A 24,570-nucleotide genomic window follows, 5' to 3' on the forward strand; every position below is an offset into this window, starting at 1 on the left:
TTGAGCATCTGCCTTCGGCTCGGGTCGTTGTCTCGGGGTCCTGGGATCGAGCCCCGCATCAGGCTCCCTGCTCAGCGGGGAGCCTGCTTCTCCCTCTCCCTCTGACCCTCCGCCCAGCTTCTGCTCCTGCTTGGCTTGCCCTCTCTCTCTCTCTCAAATGAGTAAATAAAAAATCTTAAAAAAAAAAAAAGGCCATGTGAAGAGGGGGCGCCTGGGTGGTGCAGGCGGTTGAGCGGCCAACTCTTGGCTTTAGCTTGGTTGTGATCTCCAGATCGTGGGATCAGGCCAGCCGGGCTCTGAGCTCGGTGGGGAGTCTGCTCGAGACTCTCTCCCTCTCCCTCTGCGCCCCCCTCCTCTCTCTCTGTCTCTCAAATAAATAAATCTTTTATTTTATTTTATTTTATTTATTTATTTATTTAATTTTAAAAGATTTTATTTATTTATTTAACAGAGAGCTAGAGAGAGAGCACAAGTAGGCAGAGCACAGGCAGAGGGAGAAGGAGAAGCAGGCTTCCCACTGAGCAGGGAGCCGGACGTGGGGCTCGATCCCAGGACCCTGGGATCATGACCTGAGCCGGAGGCAGCCATTTAATCAACTGAGCCACCCAGGCGCCCCGATCTTTTTTTTTTTTTTAATTTTATTTATTTATTTGACAGAGAGAGAGAGAGCACAAGCAAAGGGAGCGGGAGAGGGAGAAGCAGATTCCCCGTTGAGCAGGGAACCTGATGCGGGGCTCGATCCGAGGACCCTGGGATCATGACCTGAGCCGAAGGCAGACGCTTAACTGACTGAGCCACCCAGGCATCCCTAAATAAATAAATCTTAAAAAAAAAAAAAGGAACGTCATGTGAGGAGAGACACACGGACACAGATAAGAAAGCCAGGTGACAACACAGGCCCGGGTGGCAGTGATGGAGATGGAAACCAAGGAATGCCAAGGATGCCAGCAACCGCCAGAAGCTAGGAAAAAGCAAAGGAAGAGTCTTCCCTAGAGCCTTCAGAGGTAGGGCAGCCCTGCCAACACCTTGATTTCTGACTTCCAGTCTCCAGAACTGTGAGGGAATACGTTTGTTGTTTAAGCCACCAAGTTTGTGATAATTTGTTATGACAGCCACAGAAAACTAACACAGCTACCTACTTTGCCTATGTTCGTACGCCCTAAAAAGGACAGGTCCAGGCGATTCTAATCAGTCCCGAGCCTACATCTGTGACCCTACCCCCCATGGAGATTCCTGGCCCTGCGGCAGGCTTACAGCACATCCCTATAGAGCCAGCTCCAAGAGAAACTGTTTCCATTGAGTGTCTGTCTGCTTCTGTCCTCCTAGTGAGTTCCCAAACCATCCTGCATCCTTCTCGGGAGTGGCTGCCAGAAGGCTCATTGTCACCTGGCTCCTCGCTGAGGTACCATAAACCTTGCAGGTACTGGGGCTTAGACTATCCCACTGGGTGGATAGAGAAGAGGCCCAAAGGTGGGGCAGGTCCAGTTCCAGCCACAGCCACACCCTTCTCCCCTTCTTCTGGGTCATCTGGACCTTGGTTCCCTGTCACTCCAGCTCCCTGTCACCACATGGGGTGGCCAAGAGCGTGGGAAGCCAAAGATGTGACTGGCACTGCTGCTTGTCTCCTGGCAGGCCCCACCTGGGGCCCAGGATGTGTCCCCAGCAAGGCCTGGGGTCCAGCTGTGTCCCTCGCACCTGACTCTCTGGCTCCCCAACTTCCCCCCTCACTGGCTGTCCAGGGGCCTGATACAAGCCGCTGAACCCTATCAGCCCTAGCGGCTGGGGGGGCAATCAGAACACACCGCTGCCCCCTCCACCCCCAACCCATCCACCAAAGAGGGTCTCCACAGACACAGATCTACAGAGCAAGGCAACTTCAGGGAGAGAGGCCAGTGGCCTTTACTTAAATATACACGGAGACTAGTAAGGAGGAATGATGCCCCCCACTCCTGAGGGCACAGCTCTGTCTCTGGGGCCTCCTACCCAATTCAGGTTAGGCCCGAAACACTCCCTAAGAGCCAACTCAACCTAACCACCCCCACAGGAGGCAGAGGGAGGCCCATCCAGGGATCCAGGCCCAGACGCCACCTCCCTCTTTTTCTGGGAAAATGTCCTCCAGGAATCTCTCAGCCAAGAACACAGAGGGTGGGGTAGGACCTGAGGGGTGTGGGGCTGGGGGGTAGTTCTCTGCTTTCCACAGGACTACAACTCTGAGCACCCCTGCATGCCACTGCCTGGGTTGCCCCCTCCGTGACAACCAAGCTCGACCCTACCTCCCCACCCCCCTGGACCCCCACCTCGGCCTTCTCATGTTTGAGGGGACAATGTCCAAGCCTGGCTCGGCCTCTGGAAGGATATGGTCAGGATTTGGGAGACAGCCCAGTTTTGGCTCCAGCCCTGAGGATGTAGAGGAGAGGGAGGGGGTTCTTACCAGGCTGCCAGCTCTGGACAGGGGTCTGAGAGGTCCCTGGGGCAAGGGGCTGCTGCGTAAGTCTCTGGTCCCGTCACCACCACGTCAGGTCAGCGACAGCGCCTGGGCCCTGGAGGAAGGCAAGCCAAGCGGTCATGCAGGTTTGCCAGGAAGGAAACCTGTGGTGCCAAGGTGGCCCCAGGACAATGCTGACTACAGAGGGGGGTAGTGGAGGCTGCTAGGTCCAGCTGGCGGATGGCAGGGGAGAAGGGGGCCCAGGATAGAAAGGCCCCAGGAGTCCCAATGGGGGTGTCCAAGCAGGCAACAACAGGGGTCAGGGTTCAGTGGATGGTCAAGTGACAAGGACACTAAGCTGTCCTCTGTCTTAAATCAGGGGCTCAGCCCTGGGGGACCACAGTGCCCAGCACCCTGTCCCCAGACACACTCCTGGAGGGCAATACTTAACCCAAAAGAGGAACCTGCATCTGCCCTCACTTACCATGTGCCCTCTGATGGCCACCCCTTACCCCACACACCCCCTGTCTGTGCTCACCCCTCCTGCACTGGTGCCCAGGCCCACTGTCCTCATAGGCTGGACACACCCTCTGGGCTGTGGGAGTTGGGGATCTGGAGGCTAGTGCTCCAAATGTCCCCTACCCAGGGAATGTGAGGGCCCAGAGCTGGGAGGGGGGCCTGCAGGGGACAGCAGGCCCCCAAGTAGGCCCCTAGAGCTGCGGTGGGTCCCTAGCTCAAACTTGATCCCTGGAGGAGCCAGGGCTCCCCCTCCTCACACTGCCTCCCCACCCCTGTCAAGCTGGAAGAAGGAAGCCTGGGACAGGTGCAACTGACCTGCTGGCCAGCCTGCCCAGAGCTAGCCCTAGGGTTAACCAGCACTCTTCATCCCAGAAATCTGCCAGGCCTGGATCAGAGGGAGCCCGAACCACCTAGGCTGCCCCGGCCTGCCCCCAGCCAGGCAGGGAGGGGCAGTAAATATTTGTCAAGCAGGAACATCTATGCAGGTGGACGGGTCATACTACAATTAATTGCCCACTGCCCGGGAAAGTCCTGAAGGCAGGTGATGGCACTGCCTAAGGCTGGCACCGGAATCCCCACACGCCCGGCCTGACTCCGAGTCCAGTGCTCTTTTGCACCACCAAAGCCACTGTTCCACTGTCAGCCAGCCAGAGGCCATGGCCAAGCGCCACCTCGTCCGGCCCTGGCTCAGCGTCTCCCCCAACGGCTCCAGGCCCTGGCGACAGAGCTCCAGAGCCCAGTCTAGCGCGGGCCGGGGCCTCTACTAGCGAGACCTCCCGAACCGAGTGTTTGGGAGCTCCGGGGCCCCCAGCAGGACCCCCCCTTCCACCGCGGCGGCCCCGACCGGGCGCGCACCCCCAGATCCCGCGCCCCCCACCGGTGCAGCCCCGGCCGGGGCGGGGCGGGGCCGGGGGCGGGGCGCAGACGGCCGGGACTCCCTTCCAGCTCCGTGCCCGCAGCTCAGCGACCATGGGGGCGCGGCTGGGCCGGCGGACCGGACCCGAGGCGGGCTCGGAAGCCGGGGCGGCGGCGGGGTGCGGGCCCGCGCCCTATGAGCGCCGGGTGCGCTGGCTCCGCGAGATCCAGTCCACGCTCCGCGAGCGGCGGCCCGAGCGCGCCCGGCAGCTGCTGCGCCTCCTGCGCCAGGCGAGAGAAGGAGCGGGCCGGCCCGGGGCTGGAGGCCGGGGAGGGGCCGGGAGCCGCGGGCTGCGGGCCTGGAAGGGGCCGGGAGGTGCTGCGGAGCTGGCCCGGGGCGCGGGAGGCAGGGCTGGCCCCGGACGGGCGCGCGGGCCGGCAGGGTTCCGAGGGGAGGGTACGACTGGCTGAAGGGGCTTGTCTGGGCGAGAGGGCGAGGGACGGAAAGCAATCGGCTAGAGCGAAGGCCCGCGAGGCTGCGGGGTGGGGTGGGGGCTGTGAGTGCGGAGGAGGGGGCCGCGACGGTGTCCACCTCTCTGGGGTTTGAGAGGTCAGTTGTGTGTGTTGAGGGTGCCCCAAGCCTGGAGCTAAGGACCCAGATTCAGGCCTTGGCGGGAGAAGGGAGGAGCGGCAAGGGAGTGGTGGGAGGGGGACGATATCTTATACTGCGGGGCAAGAGGAAAAGGACAGATCCTGGCTCCTCCAGGGTGAAGGGAGGCACTGCACAGGAGCCTGGAGAGAGGACCGTGGGAAGTGACAGCCCAGCTGGTCAGCCAGTGCGACCCACCATGAGCCTATAGCAGCTACAACTCACATCACCCATCCTCCTAACAGGCAAATCACACCCACTGAGTACATACACCTGGCATCTGTACATCACAACACCACATCTGGACTGGGGGGGTGGGGGGGGCAGTGCGCCTCTGGTCTCACACACACCAGGTACCGGAGCCAGCCCGGGGTGCCCTAGGAGACATGGGTTCTGGTCCCAGCATCACCACTGGGCAAGCCACTTCCCTCTCTGGCCATGTCCCCATCACCCACAGCAGCTGCCACCACAACCTGCCCCGTCCAGGAATCTGAAATCAGCCACGCAGGTGTTTGGCCTGCAGGTGGATGATTAGAGAAGGGAAACTGAGGCTTGGAGAACAGTGGTGAGCCTATGACCACAGAGCAGACTGGGGGGCAGCGGAGGCCGGAGCCCAACCTCTAGTCTCCCAGCCCCGCTCCCTGCTGCACTGGGTTTCCTTTCTCTAGGCTGACAGGGCTGGAAAGGTGGGGCTGGCCCTTTAAGAGGAGCTGTCCAGACCAGCAGAAGGCTGGCTGTGTCTGGGGCCCTGTCTGGGTCAGCCCAGGCTCACCAGCTAGCCCTCTCTTCTGGATCCTCCCTAGCTGGCATTTGTAACTTGAATGGTGTTTAAAATGCAAACAGCAAAGCAGCACCAAATCAGCTAGACCATCCAGAGGTACAGATCTTTGTCTGGGAGGGCATCTGGAGCCCAAGCACCAGCGGGACATTTTTTTTTTTTTTTTAGCTGGGAAACCAGCTATGTTGCCCCCTTGTGTCTCAGAGGTCAGGATTCCCAACCAAAGAGGGGGCTGTCCTGCCCCACAAGCCACAGGGACTCTGCAGTTATGGCCCTTGGGCATTCCCGCTTGGCCTATCTTCCTGTACACAGGGGGCTTGCGCACAGACCGCGTCACTCTCTGGCTTGGGGAGGGCCCAGGGGTCTGGAGGCCCCTCCTGGCTGTGCCTGCCCCATCAGCTTGTCAGTATAATCTCTAAAAGGGTGTTCAGTGCCACACCAGGCCTGTGGGAATAACAGGAGGAGAAGCCCAAGGACTGAAGGGCAGGCCAGGGGCCCGATGGTGAGGTCTCTGTGAGGGGTGGGAGACCTGGAGGCTGGAGAGAGGCTGGTGGGCTGGGGAGGGTGGGAAGGCCAGGCCGCTCATGAGTCTCTAGTGTTACACAACGAGAGCATTTGGTCTCCACCAAAGGGGTTAAGGGTCAAGTTTAGGTGTGTGTTTCCTGGAGCTGGCTCTGGCAGCCCAAGGGTGGGAATAGATGGGTGTTGGGAGGTCGACAGGCCCGGGAGGAGGCTGTTAGGGAGAGAGGCCTGAAACTCCTGGAGCAGTGGGGAGGGAGAGCTGGGCAGAGACGGGTGAGGGAAGAGTGCAGGGTGGTTCTGGGCCCCTGCCTGAGTGCTGGGAAGATGGGGATGGCGATGCCCTTTACTATGGGGCACAGGAGGTGAGACGCGCTTCACGGCAGGAGGTGAACACACCCAGTCTAAGCTGCCTTTGGGACATCTGAGCTGAGAAGGGGGCCCAGGCCTACAAAAGGGGCCCGGACCTGTCAGCAAACAGATGGTGGCCAGAACTCAGGAGAGCTCAGGAATAAATGGAAGAGAGGCAAATGGCCCCGAAGGAATGCTGGAGGACAGCAGCATTGGGGGGGGGTCATCGGAGGAGCCCCCCAGAGAACCCTCCAGATAAGCCCAACCCCAGCGGAGGCAGGTGTCACAGTACCATGTTTTGCCTCCAGGGAACCAGTCTAAGGGTTTGGGAACCTACTTATCACCTCCCTGAAGCCCCCAATGCACTGACACTCTCCTCATCCAAAGGGTCCACTTGCCTCTGGACAGTTGGCCCATTGCCGCCTGGAAGCATCCGGGAGGGAGACAGAGAGAGGGGAACAGACGTGAGGGGCTGGCTTGTTTGGGGGCCTGGAGAAGGGAGAGCCCAACTCCTGGCTCACTCAACTCTCCTCACCACCCACAGGACCTGGGCCTCGAGGGGACCCTCCTCACCGACATCCTCTACAGGAATGTGGCCTTCCTCAATCTGGTGGACCCCATCTCCCATGACCTGCTTGTGAACCTGGCCCGGGACCTGCAGTGCCCCAAGACGGTGAGGCCAGTAGACATGGACCTCAGGCTGGGCAATGCAGCTGACAGGGACCAGGAACGCCCAGGGCTGGGAGCTAGGAGCCTCATTCTCATCCGGCTTGCTTCGAGGCCTTAAGCAGATCAATGTCCCTCACTGGGACCCGGCGTCAGCTTCAGTGTACTAGGAACACATGTGAGCTGTGCTTTCCTACACCTGAAAAGTCATGTGTTGGGTAGACCTGCTTCCTCTGCGCCAGGACCCAGGATCCAGGCAGGAAGTCATACAGGGACCCTGCGGGACATAGAATGTTCTGACAAATCTGCTGACGGAACCAAACTCCCAGCCTCTGAGCTCCTGGGGCCAGAAGAGAGCCGCCCTCAGCTGGAAACCCTGTCCGCATGTCCCCATCCTGTATGGATACACTTGGGGACAAGTGCTCACTGCTTCCCATAGCAGTGTGAGCCACCAGCAAATCCCTCCTCATGTTGAATTGGCGTCTGTCACCTGGGGCCTCCATTCCCCCCCCCCCTCCGCCCCTCCCAAGCCGCCACATCTGCTCCAAACTCCACTCTGGTGGCACCTGCAGACATCCGGCCATGAACATTGAAGGTGCTGTGCTCCTGACACAGCCATCAGCCCCCAGCCCCCATCCCTTTGTCACAGTGAGTCCCTGTGTGAAACAGTGGTGCCCACTATGGGCCCGGCCAGCCCCGAACTCCTACACTTATATGCAGACATCACCGAGGATCCTGAGGCTAGCCTAGAGCCACACAGTGACTGCCAGGGCTTGTTGCCACTGTGCGTACACACTGTTAACAGGGGAACAGGGCAAAGAATGTGCTGGGTAGTGGAGGTTGCACAGGGCCAGCTTTGTGGAAAGCAGAGCATCCCTGTTTTTCCACCCGAGCTAGGTCTCTACGAGGGCCCGCGTAGGCCCAGGAGAGAGCCAGGTGGCGGTGCTGTAATGCATGAACCCTCCCAGATCTGGCAGCCCAGACCCAGGCCCTACTGGCAGTCTAGCTTGGAGAGTGAGAGGAAGAAGAGCATGCTGACCTGGCTTGTTTCTATTCCCTGGGGGTGGCGTCAGTGGAGCAGGGTTCCCTGGAGGGGCCTGGTTCTGCCTCCCCTTGTGGCGAGTCCCCGGGGAGCGCTGAGGGTGGGCAGGGAGCCGGCTGATAGCCTGGGACACTGGCCTTGGGCCTGAGGACAGGGAACAAGGGCCCATTGTCTAGGCCTCCTCCCGCCGAGCACTGCGGGCCTCAGACCAGCCTGTCCAGTTACCAGCGGGCAGCCTCCCCTGGCTCTGTGCCAGGCTACAGCCAGGGTGGGGGGTGAGAGGGGGAGGCTAGTGGGCAGCTCAGTGATCCATGATGAATCATGTGCTGGGCCACACACTTGGATCCCCAAGGCCCAGAGGGGGATGGGAGGGGCTCAGCCTCACCCTGACAACGCCGCCCCTCAACAGGACTATGAGCTCTGGAAGTCCTCGGATAAGATCTGCCGGCAGCTAATCTACCACCTCACCCCTCACTCCAAGCGGCAGCGGGGGTCCAGCCTGCCCCGGAGGAAGACCCAGAGCTGGTAAGGGGAGCCTATAGCCCCAGCCCCACCTCGTGGCCCCTGAGGGTCCCTTCCTAGGCTGGCATGGAGAGGCAGCTCAGCAAGAGGCTGGTGCCTGAAACCCTACCCTGTGAGCCCCTCACTCTTGTCTGCACCACAGCCCTGGAATGCTCCCCAAGCCAAGCTGCACCCTCTGTGTGACCTGCCTCCTGCCGTTCGCTTGCCCCTCAATCCCTGGCCTATCACAGGGCCTGGCCCTGATCCGGGCCAAGATGACCTCAGCAGACGTCTGCTGAATCCTCACAACACGCTATGGAGGGAGACAGATTCTGGGACATGATTCCAGTTTTACAGGAAAGGAAACTGAGGTTGGGAGAGGCAAAGTGGCTTGCCCAAGGCCACACCCTGCCCTGATTTTCCTACAGCTCTTTGAAAAGCCTTTGCCAGGCTGCCTGAAGCCAAGGCCTCCACAGCCAGCCTGAGAGCTTGCTCTGCCATGGGGTCCCCCTCCCAGTCACTCCATCACAGCTCCGCGGCCAGACAGCCCGGGGACTGGCTGCAGACAACCAGGTCCAGACCACAGACCCAGAACCACAGCCCCAGAGCTCTCCTCTACTTGCTCCCCCATCCTTTGAGCCTGGTGGTTCTCAATGAGCCCAGAGCCCATGGGGTTGTTCCCTGCCACAGTGGGTGAGGGCCCTGGAGGTGGTCACACTGCCTATATGCATAGTACGGCCATGTTCAAATGACAGGAGAGACCTAGAGGGGGCTCCAGGGGTGGTGGGGGTCCCTTCTCGGTCCCTAAACTTCCTTTCCAGCTTAGAACACAGGGGGCCCTTCACCTCCCAACAGCCCACCCCTACACCTCCCAACACATCCCCTCTTGCTACTCTGGGCCTGTCCCCTCTCTAGCCCCCAAAGCCGGGGGGACCAGCCTGATACCGTGTCACCCTCATAGGAACATCTATCTGTACCCACAAAGGGTCAACCTTGGAGGAGGTGTGGGCTCAGGAGTCAGAGCACCTCAATTTGAAGACCTGGCTTCCCTCTTAGCGGTGTGGGACCATGCAAGAGTCCTGTCACCTCTCTGAGCGTCATTTGCTCCTCAGCAGAATGGGATAATCATTCTTACTCTAGATGTAACAGGTGTAGCCACGCCAGGCATGCAGTAGGTTTTTATAATAATGGCTCGGGGAAGCTTAACACATGTTATTCCTCACAACAGCCAGGTCCCCTTTTCACCAAAGGAGAAAATGAGGCTCAGAGGGGTTCCAAGAATTGCCCATGGCCACCCATCTAGAAAGTAGCATGGCCTGACTGTAGGGCCTGGGTCCCGCTACTACCGCGGGCTGCCCTGACAGGTCACTATCTGCAGCCAGTGGGGACCTGCCTGGGCCATGGACCCTTGCTCAGTCCATCCTTGCCTGCCACCTTCCCACAGCCTCAAGAGCAGCCTCCAGATGACTCAGCTGGCGGGGGAGACCGTGAACCTTTCGGGGATTCTGCTGTCCACGAGGGATGTGCGGCACATCATGCGCTACCTGGGAAGCCAGGGAGCCGGGCTCACGGTGCTGGACCTGAGCTTCACGGGGCTGAGCGACGAGCTGCTGTGCCTGATGCTGCCCAGCCTCTGGACGCTGCCCCACCTCACCCAGCTCCTGCTCAACGGCAACAGGCTGACGAGGGCCACTGCTCGCGAGCTCACTGAGGCCGTCAAGGACTCCGCCAAGTTCCCCGCGCTGGCCTGGGTGGACCTGGGCAACAATGTGGACGTGACCTCCCTGCCCCAGCCCCTGCTGGTCGGCCTGCGCCGGCGGCTCAGCCAGCGCACCTCACTCCCCACCATCTACGAGGGCCTGGACCTTGAGCCTGAGGGCGGCGTGGCTGGGGCCACCTCTGCTGCATCCACCTGGGGCTCTGCAGCCGCTGGGCCAGGGTCTGAGCCCCAGGCCTGCTGCACGAGGTGACCCGCCACCCACCCTGGCTCCTGCCTGAGTGCCGATGCTCCTAGGCACATGGCATGGGGGATGATGGAGGCCCTCCAGGCCCCCAGAAATCCAGTGTAAATGCGCAGCCTGGGATGAAGGGGATGGAAGGAGAAGGGGTTCACCAGAGTCCAGATGGTCAACCCAGGATGGACTGTCAGGCTTCCCTCGGCAGGAAGCGCCCGGCACCTGCTGTGCCGATCCCACAGTAAACGGTGATGTCCTGCTCTGCCTCAGCCTTTCTGCACCGTGGACCTCAGGGCCACTGAGCGCCAGCCCTGCTTTTGGGGTGGGGAGGAGGGGTGGTCAAAGATTCAAGGATGCTGTCGACCTGAAAGGGAGGGACCAAGCTCACACTGACATCCCCCAGGTGCTCCCTGGTCAGACACCAAGGTGTGGGGTTGGGTCCACCTGTGCGCTGGGGAGTTAGAGGAGGCTGCCAGGGACCTGACCTTCACATCTGGGTTGGGCTTGGAGAGGAGTAGGTTGGGAGGCCACAGAGGGGCAAAGCTCAGAATGGAGCCCCACAGTAATCTTGTGCCTGAGCCCAGGACCCCTTGGACTGGGGACAAGACTGTGCTGACAGGAGGCAAGGTTCATCGCCCACAGAGCAAGTGCTGCCCACCACCCCTAGTACCCACGCCCCCAGGCTCCCTGTACTTAGTGGGCAACTCCACGGGGTTAGGAGATACCTCCGACCAGAGACAAAGAGCTTGTGTGTTCCCTCCAGGCCCTGAAGGCCCACGTGCACAGTCCTTCCCTCTGGTGGACCCCAAAAAAGCATGCAGGAGGTGGACTTGGGCACATCCAGCAGCGGGTAGTTGGGGGTGGAGCATTCCTAGGGCTGCCCCAGGGGTAGCCTGTACCCAGCAGGGGGCTATCTCCCATCCCCCTAAGGGCCATCAGGGCAGGCTCCAGATCAGAAGCCTAAAGTCATGGTTGCCCCTCCCACCCCAGCCTTGTGTGGAGAGCTGGAGTACAGCCCAACTAGGTGTTGGGCAGGGCAAAGACAAGGAAGGCATTTAAAGATGTCCGGGGGCGGGAAACTGAGGCCCAGAGTGGGGAAGCCAGCAGCCTAAGTCTCCCATGCAGAGCCAGGTCAGGTCTGGGGCAGTGGGGATCCTCATGGATGAGGAGAGACCTGGTGGCAGAGAGAAGCCCGCTGGGCCAAAGAGAAGATGGAGCTCACCCCTGGGCCTACGTACCCAGGCCCACCAGCTGACCTTCCTGCACATTTGGGCCCACAGGGGACCATGAGTCAGCACGGATTCCAGCCTGGCCAGATATACAACAGCCTCTTGGGCCAGAAAGGAGATGGTCAAGAAGGGTGAGGACGGCATGGTGCTGGGTTCCAGGACCAGGCAGGAGGTGGGGAGGAAAAGAGCTCCCTCTCGGCTGCTGCCTGCCCACCCCGAGGGCAGGCCCCCGCCAGCCTGGCTGCTTTTGGAGGAACCCTTATCTGGATGTGGTGGGAAGGGTGTGAATAACACCAGGTTCAGCCCAGCTCTCTGCTCCTGACTTGCTGTTGGGACCTGGCCATGGCCTCCTCTCTCCCGGCCTTGGGTCTCTCCTTTTTCCTCTGTATTAAATAGGGCTGGCTCTCCATAGTTCCTTCCAGCTCTCAACCCACCATCCTGGGGTCCTGACCCTCTCGGTCATCCTTGTTTTAAAGACATGGGCCTGACCATTGGCTTGGGAGCCACAGAAGTGTCTCCGGTGCCCTCACTCCGGAGCAAGGGGCTCAGGCTCCCTGGAGCAAGGCAAAGCAGGGTGGGGGGTGAAGGAGGCCGGCAGAGAGGAGAAAGATGGGGAAACCAGCCTTGCACTGGGCAGGCTGATAAGTCCATCACAGGCAAGAAGTAGTGTTCTCCTGTGATTCTTTGCTGGAGAAATGCCAAGCTCTCTGCTCCCCCCAGCCCTCCTGCTCCCCCAGCCCTCCTGCTCCCCCAGCCCTCCTGCTCCCCTCGCTCCCTGCCCACCACTGGCCCCAATCCAGCCCACAAACCTTGAATGTCGCTGCTGCGAGAGACTCCTACCAGAATGGTGTGACAGCCTGAGCGGGGTGTCACCCGGCGAGCTCTGGGAGAATTCAGGCGGCAGCAGCTGGTCTCAATCTCCCCGCCTCTCAGATGGAGGCACGCGATGCAATAGTTGAGCTCGAGCATAAACCCGCTCAAGAGAAGAGGGTTGGCCTTGTTGCCAGGCAGGTGTCCACAGCCCCTTCACAGGCCCTCCTGTCAGGGCCTCGCAGCCACCGGCTACTCTACAAGCAGGGACACTCCGGGAGGAGGGGGCTTGTGCCGTGAAGCCTGGTGGGCAGAGAGCCCCCGCCAGGTAGCCTCCAGCCTGAGTTCCAGACCCGAGAGGCAGCAGGTGGGTCTGGCCCAGGCCCCGTCTTGGAGGCAGGTAGGCGCGGCCTGGTCGCAGCCCTGTCACCCACTGGCAGTGTCCTCTCGGGGCCTGTTCCTTCATCTTGGGAACTAGTACACCAAGCCTCCCCTTATCCTGCTGGAGAGAGCATGACAAGGTCTGGAAAGTGCCTGCTGTTGGGCGGGGGGAGCCCACAGGGCAGGCACTCTTCAGCATCAGTGGGGCCCCCACCCAGGGCCCCCTGGATGGAATGGCAGGAGCCCAAACCTTCAGAACTAGGCAGAGCTGAAGCCCTTTATTTATTTGGAGAGTACTCCTGTAGCTTTTCAGTGGGCTAGGTACTGTTCTGAAGGCTTTACACTCCTTTAATTCTCTTCTCACTTATAGGTGAGTAGCTGAAACAGGGAGAGGTTAAGTGATCTAAGGTAAAGAGCTAGAAAACTGGAGGAGACGGGATGTGAGCCAGGAGGCCTTTGTCTGTGATGCTACAGCCATCCTGGGGGCTGGGGATTCACTGGAATTCTTGAGCAAGCCCCTGCCAAAGACATCATTCGACACAGGAGACCATCACAGGGCTCTGATGGCAGGTGTCCTGCAGTGGGAAAGACCCTCAGCCCACTCCCCCTAGCACAAGACCAATCAGGACCTCCCTGGACCTGTTTCTTCGTGTGCAAAATGGGTGGGGAGGGGAGCAGCGAGGACCCAGGCCTTGCCCTCTTCCAGGATTGAAAGGGACAGATGGGAAGTGGGTTCGGAAGTACTCATCAGACTGAATGAAACCCAGCCAACTGCACGTACCTTCACCTCTCTGGGCATCAGCCTCCTCAAGCCTAAACCCGCCTTGCCAGGATGTTCAGTGCACTGAAGGGAGATGTGTAGGAAAGATACCTGTGATCCACAGGACCTCTGGGACCAACACTTGGGGACTTCTTTTCTGTCCCAGAAGGGAGAATATTTGAGCCCAGATAAGGTGCTTTCAATATGAGTTTACAGCAAATGTCAGCCTCTGCTGAGTCTTCGTCTTGAAAATCCAAAATCTCTGGCAGCTGATACCAGTGGTTGATATCAACCCAGCACAGAGGTTTTTCTCTAGGTTCTGGAGGGAAAGGAAAACAAACTTCTTCCTCTTAGAAATAGTTGCCGATCATCAACAAAACCCAGGATTTCCTTTCCCAACTGTATACTTCAATTTTAATTTTTTAAAATTGTATTTTTATTTTTTTAATTTTTTTTTAAAGATTTTATTTATTTATTTGACAGAGAGAGAGAGTTAGCGAGAGCAGGAACACAAGCTGGGGTGTGGGAGAGGGAGAAGCAGGCTTCGGGGGGAGGGAGAAGCAGGCCTCCCGCCGAGTGGGGAGCCCAATGCGGGGCTCGATCCCAGGACCCTGGGATCATGACCTGAGCCAAAGGCAGATGCTTAACGACTGAGCCACCCAGGCGCCCCTATTTTTTAAATTTTTTTTTAAAAAAGACTTTATGTATTTATTTGTCAGAGAGAGAGAGAGAGAGAGCACAAGCAGGGAGAGCGGCAGGCAGAGGTAGAGGCAGGGTCCCCTCTGAGCAAGGAGCCCGATGCGGGACTCGATCCCAAGACCCTGGGACCATGACCTGAACGGAGGCAGCCACTTAACTGACTGAACCACCCAGGCGTCCCTATTTCTTTATTTTTTTTTAAAAAGATTTATTTATTTCGGGGCACCTGGGTGGCTCAGTCGTTAAGTGTTTGCCTTAGGCTCAGGTCATGGTCCCAGGGTCCTGGGATCGAGCCCCTCACCGGGCTCCCTGCTCAGTGGGAAGCCTGCTTCTCTCTCTCCCTCTGCCCCTGCTTGTGTTTCCTCTCTCGCTGTGTCTCTCTCTGTCAAATAAATAAATAAAATCTTTAAAAAAAAAAAAAAGATTTATTTATTTCAAGAGAGAGAGAGTGGGGGGGCAGAGGGAGAGAGAGAGAGAATCTCAATCAGACTTGGAGCTGAGTGTGGAACTCCACTTTGGGCTCAATCTCACGACCCTGAAATCATGACCTGAGCCGAAATCAAGAGTCAGGCGCTTAACCAACTGAGTCACCCAGGCACCCCCAGAATTGTATAATCTTTCATTGTAGTACAACTGAAATAATAAAGTGAACATAACAAGTGTTACAATTTTTTTTTAGATTTATTTATTTATTTTAAATTTTTTAGAGAGAGAGAACACATGTGGGTGCTTGTGTGTGCTTGCATGTGTGCGCACGTGGGAGGAGAGGCAGAGGGAGAGAATCTTCAAGCAGATGCCCCTCTGAGTGCAAAGCCCAAAGGGGGCTCAATCTCAATCTCACGACCCATGAGATCATGACCTGAGCAGAAACCAAGAGTCAAGACACTTAACCAACTGAGCCAGCCAGGTGCCTCAACAACTGTTACAATTTAAAGTGTACAATATGGTACATTCTGACTGCCATGAAACCACCACCACAATCAAGACAGTAAAGATATCTGTCATTTCCAGAAGTTTCCGTGTGCCCCTTGATAATGCATCCTTCCTACCCCTCTCTGCCCACTCCCTTCCAAGCAGGGGGTCTTTGACCTGCTTGCTCTCCTTATAGATTAGTTTGCATTTTCTAGAGGGTTTTGTTGCTTTTTTTTAAGTTTATTTATTCTTTTGGTAATCTCTACGCCTAATGTGGGGCTTGAACTCACGACCCTGAGATCAAGAGTCACACACTCTTCCAACTGAGCTAGTTAGGCGCCTCAATAGTTTTAGATATATGGAAGTTTAGATATATGGAAGAATACGGGGTGTACTCTTTTATATTTCTTTCACTCAGCATAATTATTTTGAGACTCCCACGATGTGGCATATATCAGTAGTTCCTCTTAATTGTTGAGTCGTATTTTATTGGTTGGATGTACCACCATTTATTCACCTGTCAATGGACATTTGGGCTGTTTCCAGTGTTTAGCTATTAAAATACAGCTGCTATGAATATTCATGTACAAGGTTTTACATGAACATATATTTCCTTTTCTTTTGGATAGTAGTATCTCATTATGGTTTTCTTTTCTTATAATATCTTTGCCTGCCTGGTTTCGCTTATCAGGGTAATGCTGGTCTCATAGAATGAGTTGAGAAGTTATTCCCTTCTCTTCAATTTTTTATGAAGAGTTTAGGAGAATTGATATTATTTCTTCCTTAAATATTTGGTAAACTTTCTCAGTGAAGGCACATGGGCCTGGAGTTCTCTTTGTAGATGGTTTTCAACTACAATTCCAGTTTCCTTAATAGGTATAGGACTATTCAGGTTAGTTTCAGGTTAGTATTTCTTGCGTAAGTATTGGTATTTTGGATCTTCTAAGGAATTTGTCCATTCATCTGAGTTGTTGAATTTGTTGGCATAAAATTTTTCATGATATTCCCTTTCAATATCTGTGGAATTGGTAGTAGTCACCTCTCTCATTCCTGAGACTGGTAATTGTGTCTTTTTTTTTTTTTTCCTGATCAGTCTGGCTAGAGGTTTATCAATTTTATGATCCTGATTTTCTCTATGGCTTTCTGTTTCCTATTTCATTGATATGCACTTTGATCTCTTTCTTCTGCTTACTTTAGGTTTCATTGGCTCTTCTTTTTTTTAATTTATTTTTTATTTTTTGTAAGTAATCTCTACACCCAACGTGGGGCTCAAACTCACAACCCCAAGATCAAGAGGCGTGTGCTCCACTGACTGAGCCAGCCAGGTGCCCCTTTTTCTAGATTCTCAAATAATTTTCTTGTCTGGTATTAATATAGGTGAGATCATTGATCTGAGGCCTTTCTTTTTTTTCTAATATATATGTTTACTGCTATAAATGTCCTGTTCCCCCATCCCACCAAGTTCTGTTTTAGTGGCATCCCACAAATTCTGATATGTTGTGTTTCCATTTAAAAGTCAGGTCATGGGGCGCCTGGGTGGCTCAGTTGGTTAAGTTTCGGCTCAGGTCATGATCCCAGGGTCCTACCATCAGGCTTCCTGCTCGTGGGGAGACTTCTTCTCCCTCTCCCTCTGCTCCTCCCCCTGCTCATGTTTGAGCATGAGCTCGTGCTCAGCGCTTTCTCTCAAATAAATAAATAAAATCTTCAAAAAATAAATAAAATAAAAGTCAGTTCAAAATATTAATTTCTCTTTTGGTTTCTTCTTTGATCCATGGATTACTTAGAAGTGTGTTATTTTGTTTCCAAATTATTTCGAGATTTTCCAAGGATCTTTCTGCTAATGATTTCTAATTTAATTTCTTTGTGGTCAGACAACATAGTATGGCTTTGAAGCCTTTTGAATTTTGGTAAATGTTCTGTGTGCACTTGAGAAGAATGTCACTTGAGAATTCTGCTATTGTTGGGTGGTTCTATTAAGTGTTAATCAAAATCAAGTTGACTACTATATCCTTGCTGGTTTTCTGTCTACTTGAGCTATTGATTTTTGAGAGGGGAACTGAAACCCCTGACTGTAAAGGTATTTGTCTATTTCTAGTTGCATTTTTTGCATCATGTATTTTGAAGCTTTATTATTAGGCGGATAAATGTTTAAGATTCTTATGGCTCCTTGATTAACTGACCCTATCATCATTATGAAATGACCATTATCCCTGGTAATATTTCTTTTTTTTTTTTTCAAGATTTTATTTATTTTGAGAGTGAGCAAGAGAGAGCACAAATGGGGGTGGGAAGGGGCAGACGGAGAGGGAGAAGCAGACTCCCCGCTGAGCAGGGAACCCAATGTGGGGTTCGATCCCAGGACCCTGGGATCATGACCTGAGCCGAAGGCAGACGCTTAACCAACTGAGGCACCCAGGCAGCCCCCTGGTAATATTTCTTGCTCTGAAACCTACTTGTCTAATATTAATATAGCTATAGCTACTGCAGCTTTCTTTTGATTAGTTGTTACCAATGGTATTATCTCTGTCCATCGTTTCACTTTTATAACCTATTTGTGTCTTTAAAGTGTGTTTCTTACAGGTAGCATATAGGTGGGTTCTGCTTTTCAATTTTTTAAAATTTTTATTTAAATTCTAGTTAGTTAAAATATAGTGTAATATTGGTTTCAGGAGTAGAACTTAGTGATTCATCACTTACATATAACACCATATCTTCTTTATCCATTCATCAGTCGATGAACATTTGGGCTCTTTCACAAAACTGAGATCTTGATGGTTGCTGAGACTAAGAGTCTGAAGCTCAACTGATTGAGCCACCCAGGCGCTCCTAATAAATTCTTTATCGATTTTAGATACTAACCCTTTATCAGATATGTCATTTGCAGATATCTTCTCCCATTCCGTAGGTTGCCTTTTAGTTTTGTTGATTGTTTCTTTCCTTGTGCAGAAGCTTTTATCTTGATGAAGTCTTAATAGTTCATTTTTGCTTTTGTTTCCCTTGCCTCTAGTGATGTGTCTAGTAAGAAGTTGCAGGTCCTGCTTTTTTTTTTTTGAAGATTTATTTAGGGGCACCTGGGTGGCTCATTGCTTAAGTGGCTGCCTTTGGCTCAGGTCATGATCCTGGGGTCCTGGGATTGAGTCCGCATCAGGTTCCCTGCTCTGCAGGGAGTCTGCTTCTCCCTCTTCCCTGCTTGTGCTCTCTCTCTCTCTAATAAACAAAATCTTTTAAAAAAATAAAGATTTGGGGTGCCTGGGTGGCTCAGATGGTTAAACATCTGCCTTTAGCTCAGGTCATGATCTCCAGGTCCTGGGATCGAGCCCCACGTCCGGCTCCCAGCTCAGCAGGGAGTCTGCTTCTCCCTCTCCCTCTGCTTGTGCTCTCTGTCTCTTCTCTCTCAAATGAATAAATAAAATCTTTAAAAAAAAATAAAGATTTATTTATTTTAGAGAGAGAGAGAGTTGGAGGGAGGGGCCAAGGGAGAGAACCTCAAGCAGACTCCCCACTGAGTGTGGCACCGAATGTGGTGCTCAATCTCACAACCCCTAGATCATGACCTGAGCGAAAATCAAGAGTCGGATGAGCCACCCAGGTGTCCAGCAGGTCCTGCTTTTTAAAATTCAATTTGACAACCTCTGCTTTTAAATTGGAGTGTTTAGGGGTGCCTGGGTGGTTCAGTCGGTTGAGTGTCTGCCTTCAGCTCAGGTATTATCCCAGAGTCCTGGGATCAAGACCCACATCGGGCTCCTTGCTCAGCGGGAAGCCTGCTTCTCCCTCTCCCTCTGCCTGCCGCTCCCCCTGCTTGTGGTCTCTCTGTCAAGTAAATAAATAAAATCTTTTTAAAAAATTAAAAAAATAAATTGGAGTGTTTATACCATTTATAATTAATGTGATTATTAAATGTGACTGTTAATGTGATTATTAATTACATTTAATGTGATTCTTGATATGGTTAGTATGGTTATTAATAGGTCATTATTTTTGGGGCACCTGGGTGGCTCAGTCGGTTAAGCAGCTGCCTTCGGCTCAGGTCATGATCCCAGGGTCCTGGGATCAAGCCCCACATTGGGCTCCCTGCTCAGCAGAGAGCCTGCTTCTCCCTTTCCCTCTGCCTGCCGCTCTGCCTACTTGTGCTCTCTATCTCTCTGTCAAATAAATAAATAAATAAATAAAATCTTTAAAAAAAAAAAGAAATTTGATACTTTTTTATAAAGAGAAAAAAATGACCTATTTTTTTTTTAATTTTTTAAAAAGATTTTATTTATTTATTTATTTGAGAGAGAGCTAGAGTGAGAGAGCACCAGCAGGGGGTGGAAAGCAGAGGGAGAGGGAGAAGCAGGCTCCTCGCTGAGCAAGGAGCTGATGCAGAGCTCGATCCCAGGCCCCCGAGATCACAACCTGAGCTGAAGGCACAAGGCAGACGCTTAACCAACTGAGCCACTGAGGCACCCCTCAAATTTGTTTCAATATCTAGTTTCATTTTTAAATTAAAGCTGTTAGATAATTTTTTGTAATTTAAAATTCATTATCAGAGGTGAGGAAAACATTATGAAGCTATTACTGACAGTGAATAAAATTATTGGACTATGCATTTATAAAAGCCATGTTTAATACTAAAAGTTCCAGTTATACTACTTAACTGACGGAAATATACTTTAGCTCTTTATTTCTAATTTTTTAAATTTTATTATGTTATGTTAGTCACCATACATACATCATTAGTTTTTGATGTAGTGTTCCATGATTCATTGTTTGCGTATAACACCCAGTGCTCTGTTCAATACGTGCCCTCTTTAATACCCATCACCAGGCTAACCCATCCCCCCACCCTATTTCTAATTTTAACACATTTTCATTTTGACATAACTTCCCCTTTTCACCCAATTATTAGTACGATGAACAAAGTTTTTCCAAATGTTAAACCTTTCTTTACCACTTACGAAACATGACTTACTACTTTTTAAGAATTCCTTACAAGAAATTTGAATTTTTAATTTTCACCATGAACCTGTTTGATCAAAATATAGAACATCACTACTAAATAAACTGAAACAAAGAACGGAATAAAAAACATAAAAGTGGCATCTATATAATCAGCAAATTATCTGATAAGACATTTTAACTAATTCACATTTCTACTTACCACAAGAAAGAATAACCTGGTTCCAAAGTACCACAAGGTTTGCATTTTTACTGCAAGCCTTATTTTTTTTTTAAAGATTTTATTTATTTATTTGAGAGAGAGAGGGGGCACACAAGCAGGGGGAGGAGCAGAGGGAGACGGAGCAGACTCCCCACTGAGCAGGGAAGCTCATGTGGGGCTCAATCCCAGGACCCCAGAATCAGAGGTTTAACCGACTGAGCCACCCAGGGGCCCCTTTACTGCAAGCTTTAGTCATAGTGTTATTTTACTCATGTTCGTAAGTACAAAACTTGTTATACCCGGTACGTGGTATCCTACATAGTCAATAAAAGAATTCTTTATAAAATTAGATTTTAAAAAATGCAGAATTGGGGCGCCTGGGTGGCTCAGTCGTTAAGCATCTGCCTTCGGCTCAGGTCATGATCCCAGGGCCCTGGGATTGAGCCCCGCATCGGGCTCCCTGCTCGGCAGGAAGCCTGCTTCTCCCTCTCCCACTCCCCCTGCTTGTGTTCCCTCTCTCGTTGTCTCTCTGTCAAATAAATAAATAAAATTTAAAAATGCAGAATGTCTGATAATTATCTCAAAGGCTAAAAAATGAAAAAATGCAGAACACAGAAATAGTCATTGGTTAATATTTGGCTTTGAGAAAGCCAGAAATGATTCTATTCCAAGAAATAAGCAATAATGATAAAAGATGTAATTAGTATACTATATGCCTTTTAAGCCAAAGCACACTTTTCACCTCAAGATAGTTCTGATTTTTACATTCTTAATTCCCTTCGTCCAGAAAAGAACTCCATTCTAAGCCATTATTTGAATAGAGTTCATAATACATAGTCATTATTCTCCACAGGATGTTTTCATTACAGTACATAAACTGCAAAATGGCAAATGACTAAGTCCGTTATAAAGAATTTATAGCATAATAAATGCCAATTTACAGTAACCATCAACAGACTTCTACACAGAGCCTAAAAGTTGCTGCAGTAGAAGTCACAACTAACATGACTCTTCCATGTGCTCAGACTTCGTTTACTACAAATTACTGTCATAAAAACCAGAAAAGAAACCTTAGTGGGTCCTTCCAAAGCTGCATAATTTTCCAAATAATTTTCCTCTGGGCGTAAGAAGCTGTTCATTCCTTCAATCCTTTTTCAGTCATTTAGCGTTTGCAATAGTTCCTTGACGGTTTTGCTTCTTCTTTTGCTCCTTTTCCCTCAATCATCTTGGCCAATTTCCCGGACAGTATGACATTTGTTAGAAACAATGGAGTAAGGGCCAAAACAACATTGTAAGGAAGCCAAGTGGGTCCTTTGCAGCCCATTCCACAACACACTCAGCCCAAGTCTTTATATCAAACATCTCTGTAAGTCTTATGCTTTAATAGTGATCTCCAACTTTGTCCTGAGATTATTAGTGAACTGATAACAATTTCAGATGACCCTTGGTTGTTTGTCTTCTTTGGCTCTACCATACACTTGTGAGACAAGGTTTAAATTCTGTATCTTCCTTCCTTAAGGAGTCCACCAGACTAGATCTCCAAACCAGACACACACAGCTCCTGAAGCTGCAGCTGTTGGTACTGCACCAGCATCAGCATGTCCCCTCCATCCTTTGTTTTCCCCCTTGCTCATTCTTCCTTCCTTACCCTACCCAGCCACCACTCCCAGGGGGCTCTGCCTACAAGCGGCTGCCTCTGCTGGGCATTGGGGCAAAACCTCCACAGCGACCACCACCAGCCTCCCCTACATCACAGCCGGGACCATGGGCTCGGACCCCTCAAGAGGCCATTATTGATGGCCCGTCATCTTGCTATTTCTTTTCTTTTTTTTTTTTTTTTTAAGATTTTATTTATTTGACAGAGAGAGAGACAGCCAGAGAGGGAACAGGCAGGAGGAGCGGGAGAGGGAGAAGCAGGCTTCCTGCAGAGCTGGGAGCCCGACGTGGGGCTCGATCCCAGGACCTGGGATCATGACCTGAGCCGAAGGCAGACGCTTAACGACTGCGCCACCCAGGCACCCCTTGCTATTTATTTTCTATTTGCCCCATCTGTTCTTTGTTCCCCTCTTCCTCTTTTTCTGCCTTCTTTTAGAATATTTATGAATCCATCATAAATCTCCTCTTGTTGGCTTAACTTTTTTTTATTGAGGCAAAATCCACATAATATAAAATTCCCCATTTTAACCATTTTTTATTAGATTTATTTTTAGGTAATCTCTACCCCCAGCGTAGGGCTCAAACTTACAATTTATAGAGATCGAGAGTCACGCCCTAAAGCCACTGAGCCAGCCAGGCATCCCACCATTTTAACCTTTTTAAAGTGTACAATTCAGTGGCTTTTAGTATATTCTCCCTGTTGTGCAACCATCCTAATTACAGAACGTTTTCATTACCCCATAAAAGAAACCCCATTGCCATCACATAGGCACTCCTTATTCTCCCTTCCCCAGTCTGTGGCAACCACTAATCTGCTTTGTCTCTATGAATTTGCCTATTGTGAACATTTCATATAAATGGAATCATACATGGCCTTTTGTGTCTGGTTTTTTTCACTTAGCATGTTTTCAAAGTTCATCAAACTTCAATTTGAAGTTTCTCCCCTTTCCTCCTTTTCCTTCTTTCTCCTCCCTTCCCCATTCCTCTCACCTCCTCTGTCTTTTTAAATCATCTATGCCTCTCCTTTTTTCTAAAAGATTTTATTTATTTATTTATTTATTTATTTAGGGAGTGAGTGTGCAAGTGGAGGAGGGGCAGACGGAGAGGAAGAGAGAGAATCTCAAGCAGACTCCCTGCTGAGCACAGAGCCCAACTGTTGGGGGAGTGGGGCTAGATCTCACAACCCTGAAATCTGAGTGGAAATCAAGAGTCAGACGCTAAACCTTCTGAACCACCCTTCTTAACTTTTTGAAAAAGGAAATAGTTAAAATAGTGTTTAATGTCCTTCTCTGCTAATGCTAACAATTGGGTCTGTTTTGGATCTGCTTTGACTATTCTCATTATGGGTTGTGCCTTCCTGCCTCTTTGCATGCCTGGTAATCTGATTGGATGCCAGAATTTTACCTTGTAATGTGCTTGGTATTTTTATATTCCTATAAATCTTGTTGAGTTTTGCTCTAGGATACAGCTAATTGGAAACAGTTTGATCCTTTCCCGTCTCATTTTTATTATTTGTTAATGTGGGTCCTGAGCAGTGCTCAGTCCAGAGCTAATTATTCCTCACTTAATGAGGCAAGACTTTCCTTGATACCTTATTTTTTTATTTTGTTAATTTTTTAAGTGTTTTAAAAATTTATTTTTATGATGCTTTGTGTCTTGGGGACTTGCTAATCCTGGAGACTGCCCTCCCAGAGTTGGTTAATTCCTAGACAGTAAACAATTCACTTGCAGAGTGAGCCTTTCATATACAAACTTACTAATCAAACTGTAACTCCAACCACCTTTACCTAATTCTCACATAGCAAACCAGTATTTCCTCTGTCCTAAGTCACGTCAGGGCCAGGTTATGGATAACTAGAGACCACTCCTATAGCCAAGAACCCTCTGAATTTATTTGAATGAACCAATTCTAAGCTTACTCAAACTTGCCTACCTTACCTTGCCCATTCCTTCCCCATGGAAACCACAGGTTAAAGGCCCCTCACTCCTACTGCCTCCTGACCTACTCTGGGGTTTCTTCATGTGACTCTGAATGGCATGGCATGCTCCCTTCTCTTGGAAACTGTAATCACCTTTTTTCAAGGCAGTCGTCTCCATGTCTACACTATACCTAATTAAAACAAAACCCTTGGTACATTTTCAAACAATGGTCTACCCAATATTCTGTGAAATTTTAAGATTTTATCTATTTGACAGAGAGAGACACAGCGAGAGGGAACACAAGCAGGGGGAGCGGGAGAGGGAGAAGCAGGCCTCCCGCGGAGCAGGGAGCCCGATGTGGGGCTCAATCCCGGGATCATGACCTGAGCCGAAGGCAGACACTTAACGACTGAGCCACTCAGGCGCCCCTATTCTGTGAAATTTTTATCTGGCTGGTAGGAACAATTCCCAGCCTTGTGTAATGCCAGGCAGTTATAGTCCTTTTTGATGGTTCTTTCTCTGGCCTCAGTTAGTTTTTTCACACTCTCGTGCTGACCAGTATTCTGAGTACTCAAGAGGGCTCTTCTGCAGATCTCCTGGGTTCTCTGTGCAGCTTTATTCTGGTATTCTGTCTCATGAACATGAGCTGCCTCAACTTCTCTGAACTCCTAGCTCAGACCCTTCAACCTTTCAGTTTCCTCCCTGTTCCACTGCCCAGAAACTCTCACAAGGCAGTAGTAAGCAAGCCATCTTAATTTGTTTCCCATCTCCTAGGGATTGCTCTCTTTCAGTGTTTGAGTTTT

At 51.6% G+C, this 24,570-nt stretch overlaps 1 protein-coding gene and 1 pseudogene across 1 annotated transcript; one reads left to right on the top strand and one right to left on the bottom strand.

Annotated features, from left to right (window-relative positions):
- The first annotated feature begins 3,913 nt into the window (after positions 1–3,913).
- On the top strand, positions 3,914–10,531 carry LRRC75B (leucine rich repeat containing 75B). Its single transcript, XM_021687909.1, has 4 exons — positions 3,914–4,090; positions 6,641–6,769; positions 8,214–8,329; positions 9,750–10,531. Exons 1-4 carry the CDS (start codon positions 3,914–3,916, stop codon positions 10,273–10,275), a joined length of 948 nt encoding a protein of 315 aa, XP_021543584.1. The 3' UTR covers positions 10,276–10,531.
- A 10,803-nt stretch (positions 10,532–21,334) lies between these two features.
- LOC110578412 lies at positions 21,335–22,045 on the bottom strand (annotated as a pseudogene).
- Positions 22,046–24,570: the final 2,525 nt, after the last annotated feature.

The sequence above is a fragment of the Neomonachus schauinslandi genome, chromosome 14, assembly GCF_002201575.2.
Source record: "Neomonachus schauinslandi chromosome 14, ASM220157v2, whole genome shotgun sequence".
In the NCBI taxonomy this organism is placed as follows: Eukaryota; Metazoa; Chordata; class Mammalia; order Carnivora; family Phocidae; genus Neomonachus; species Neomonachus schauinslandi.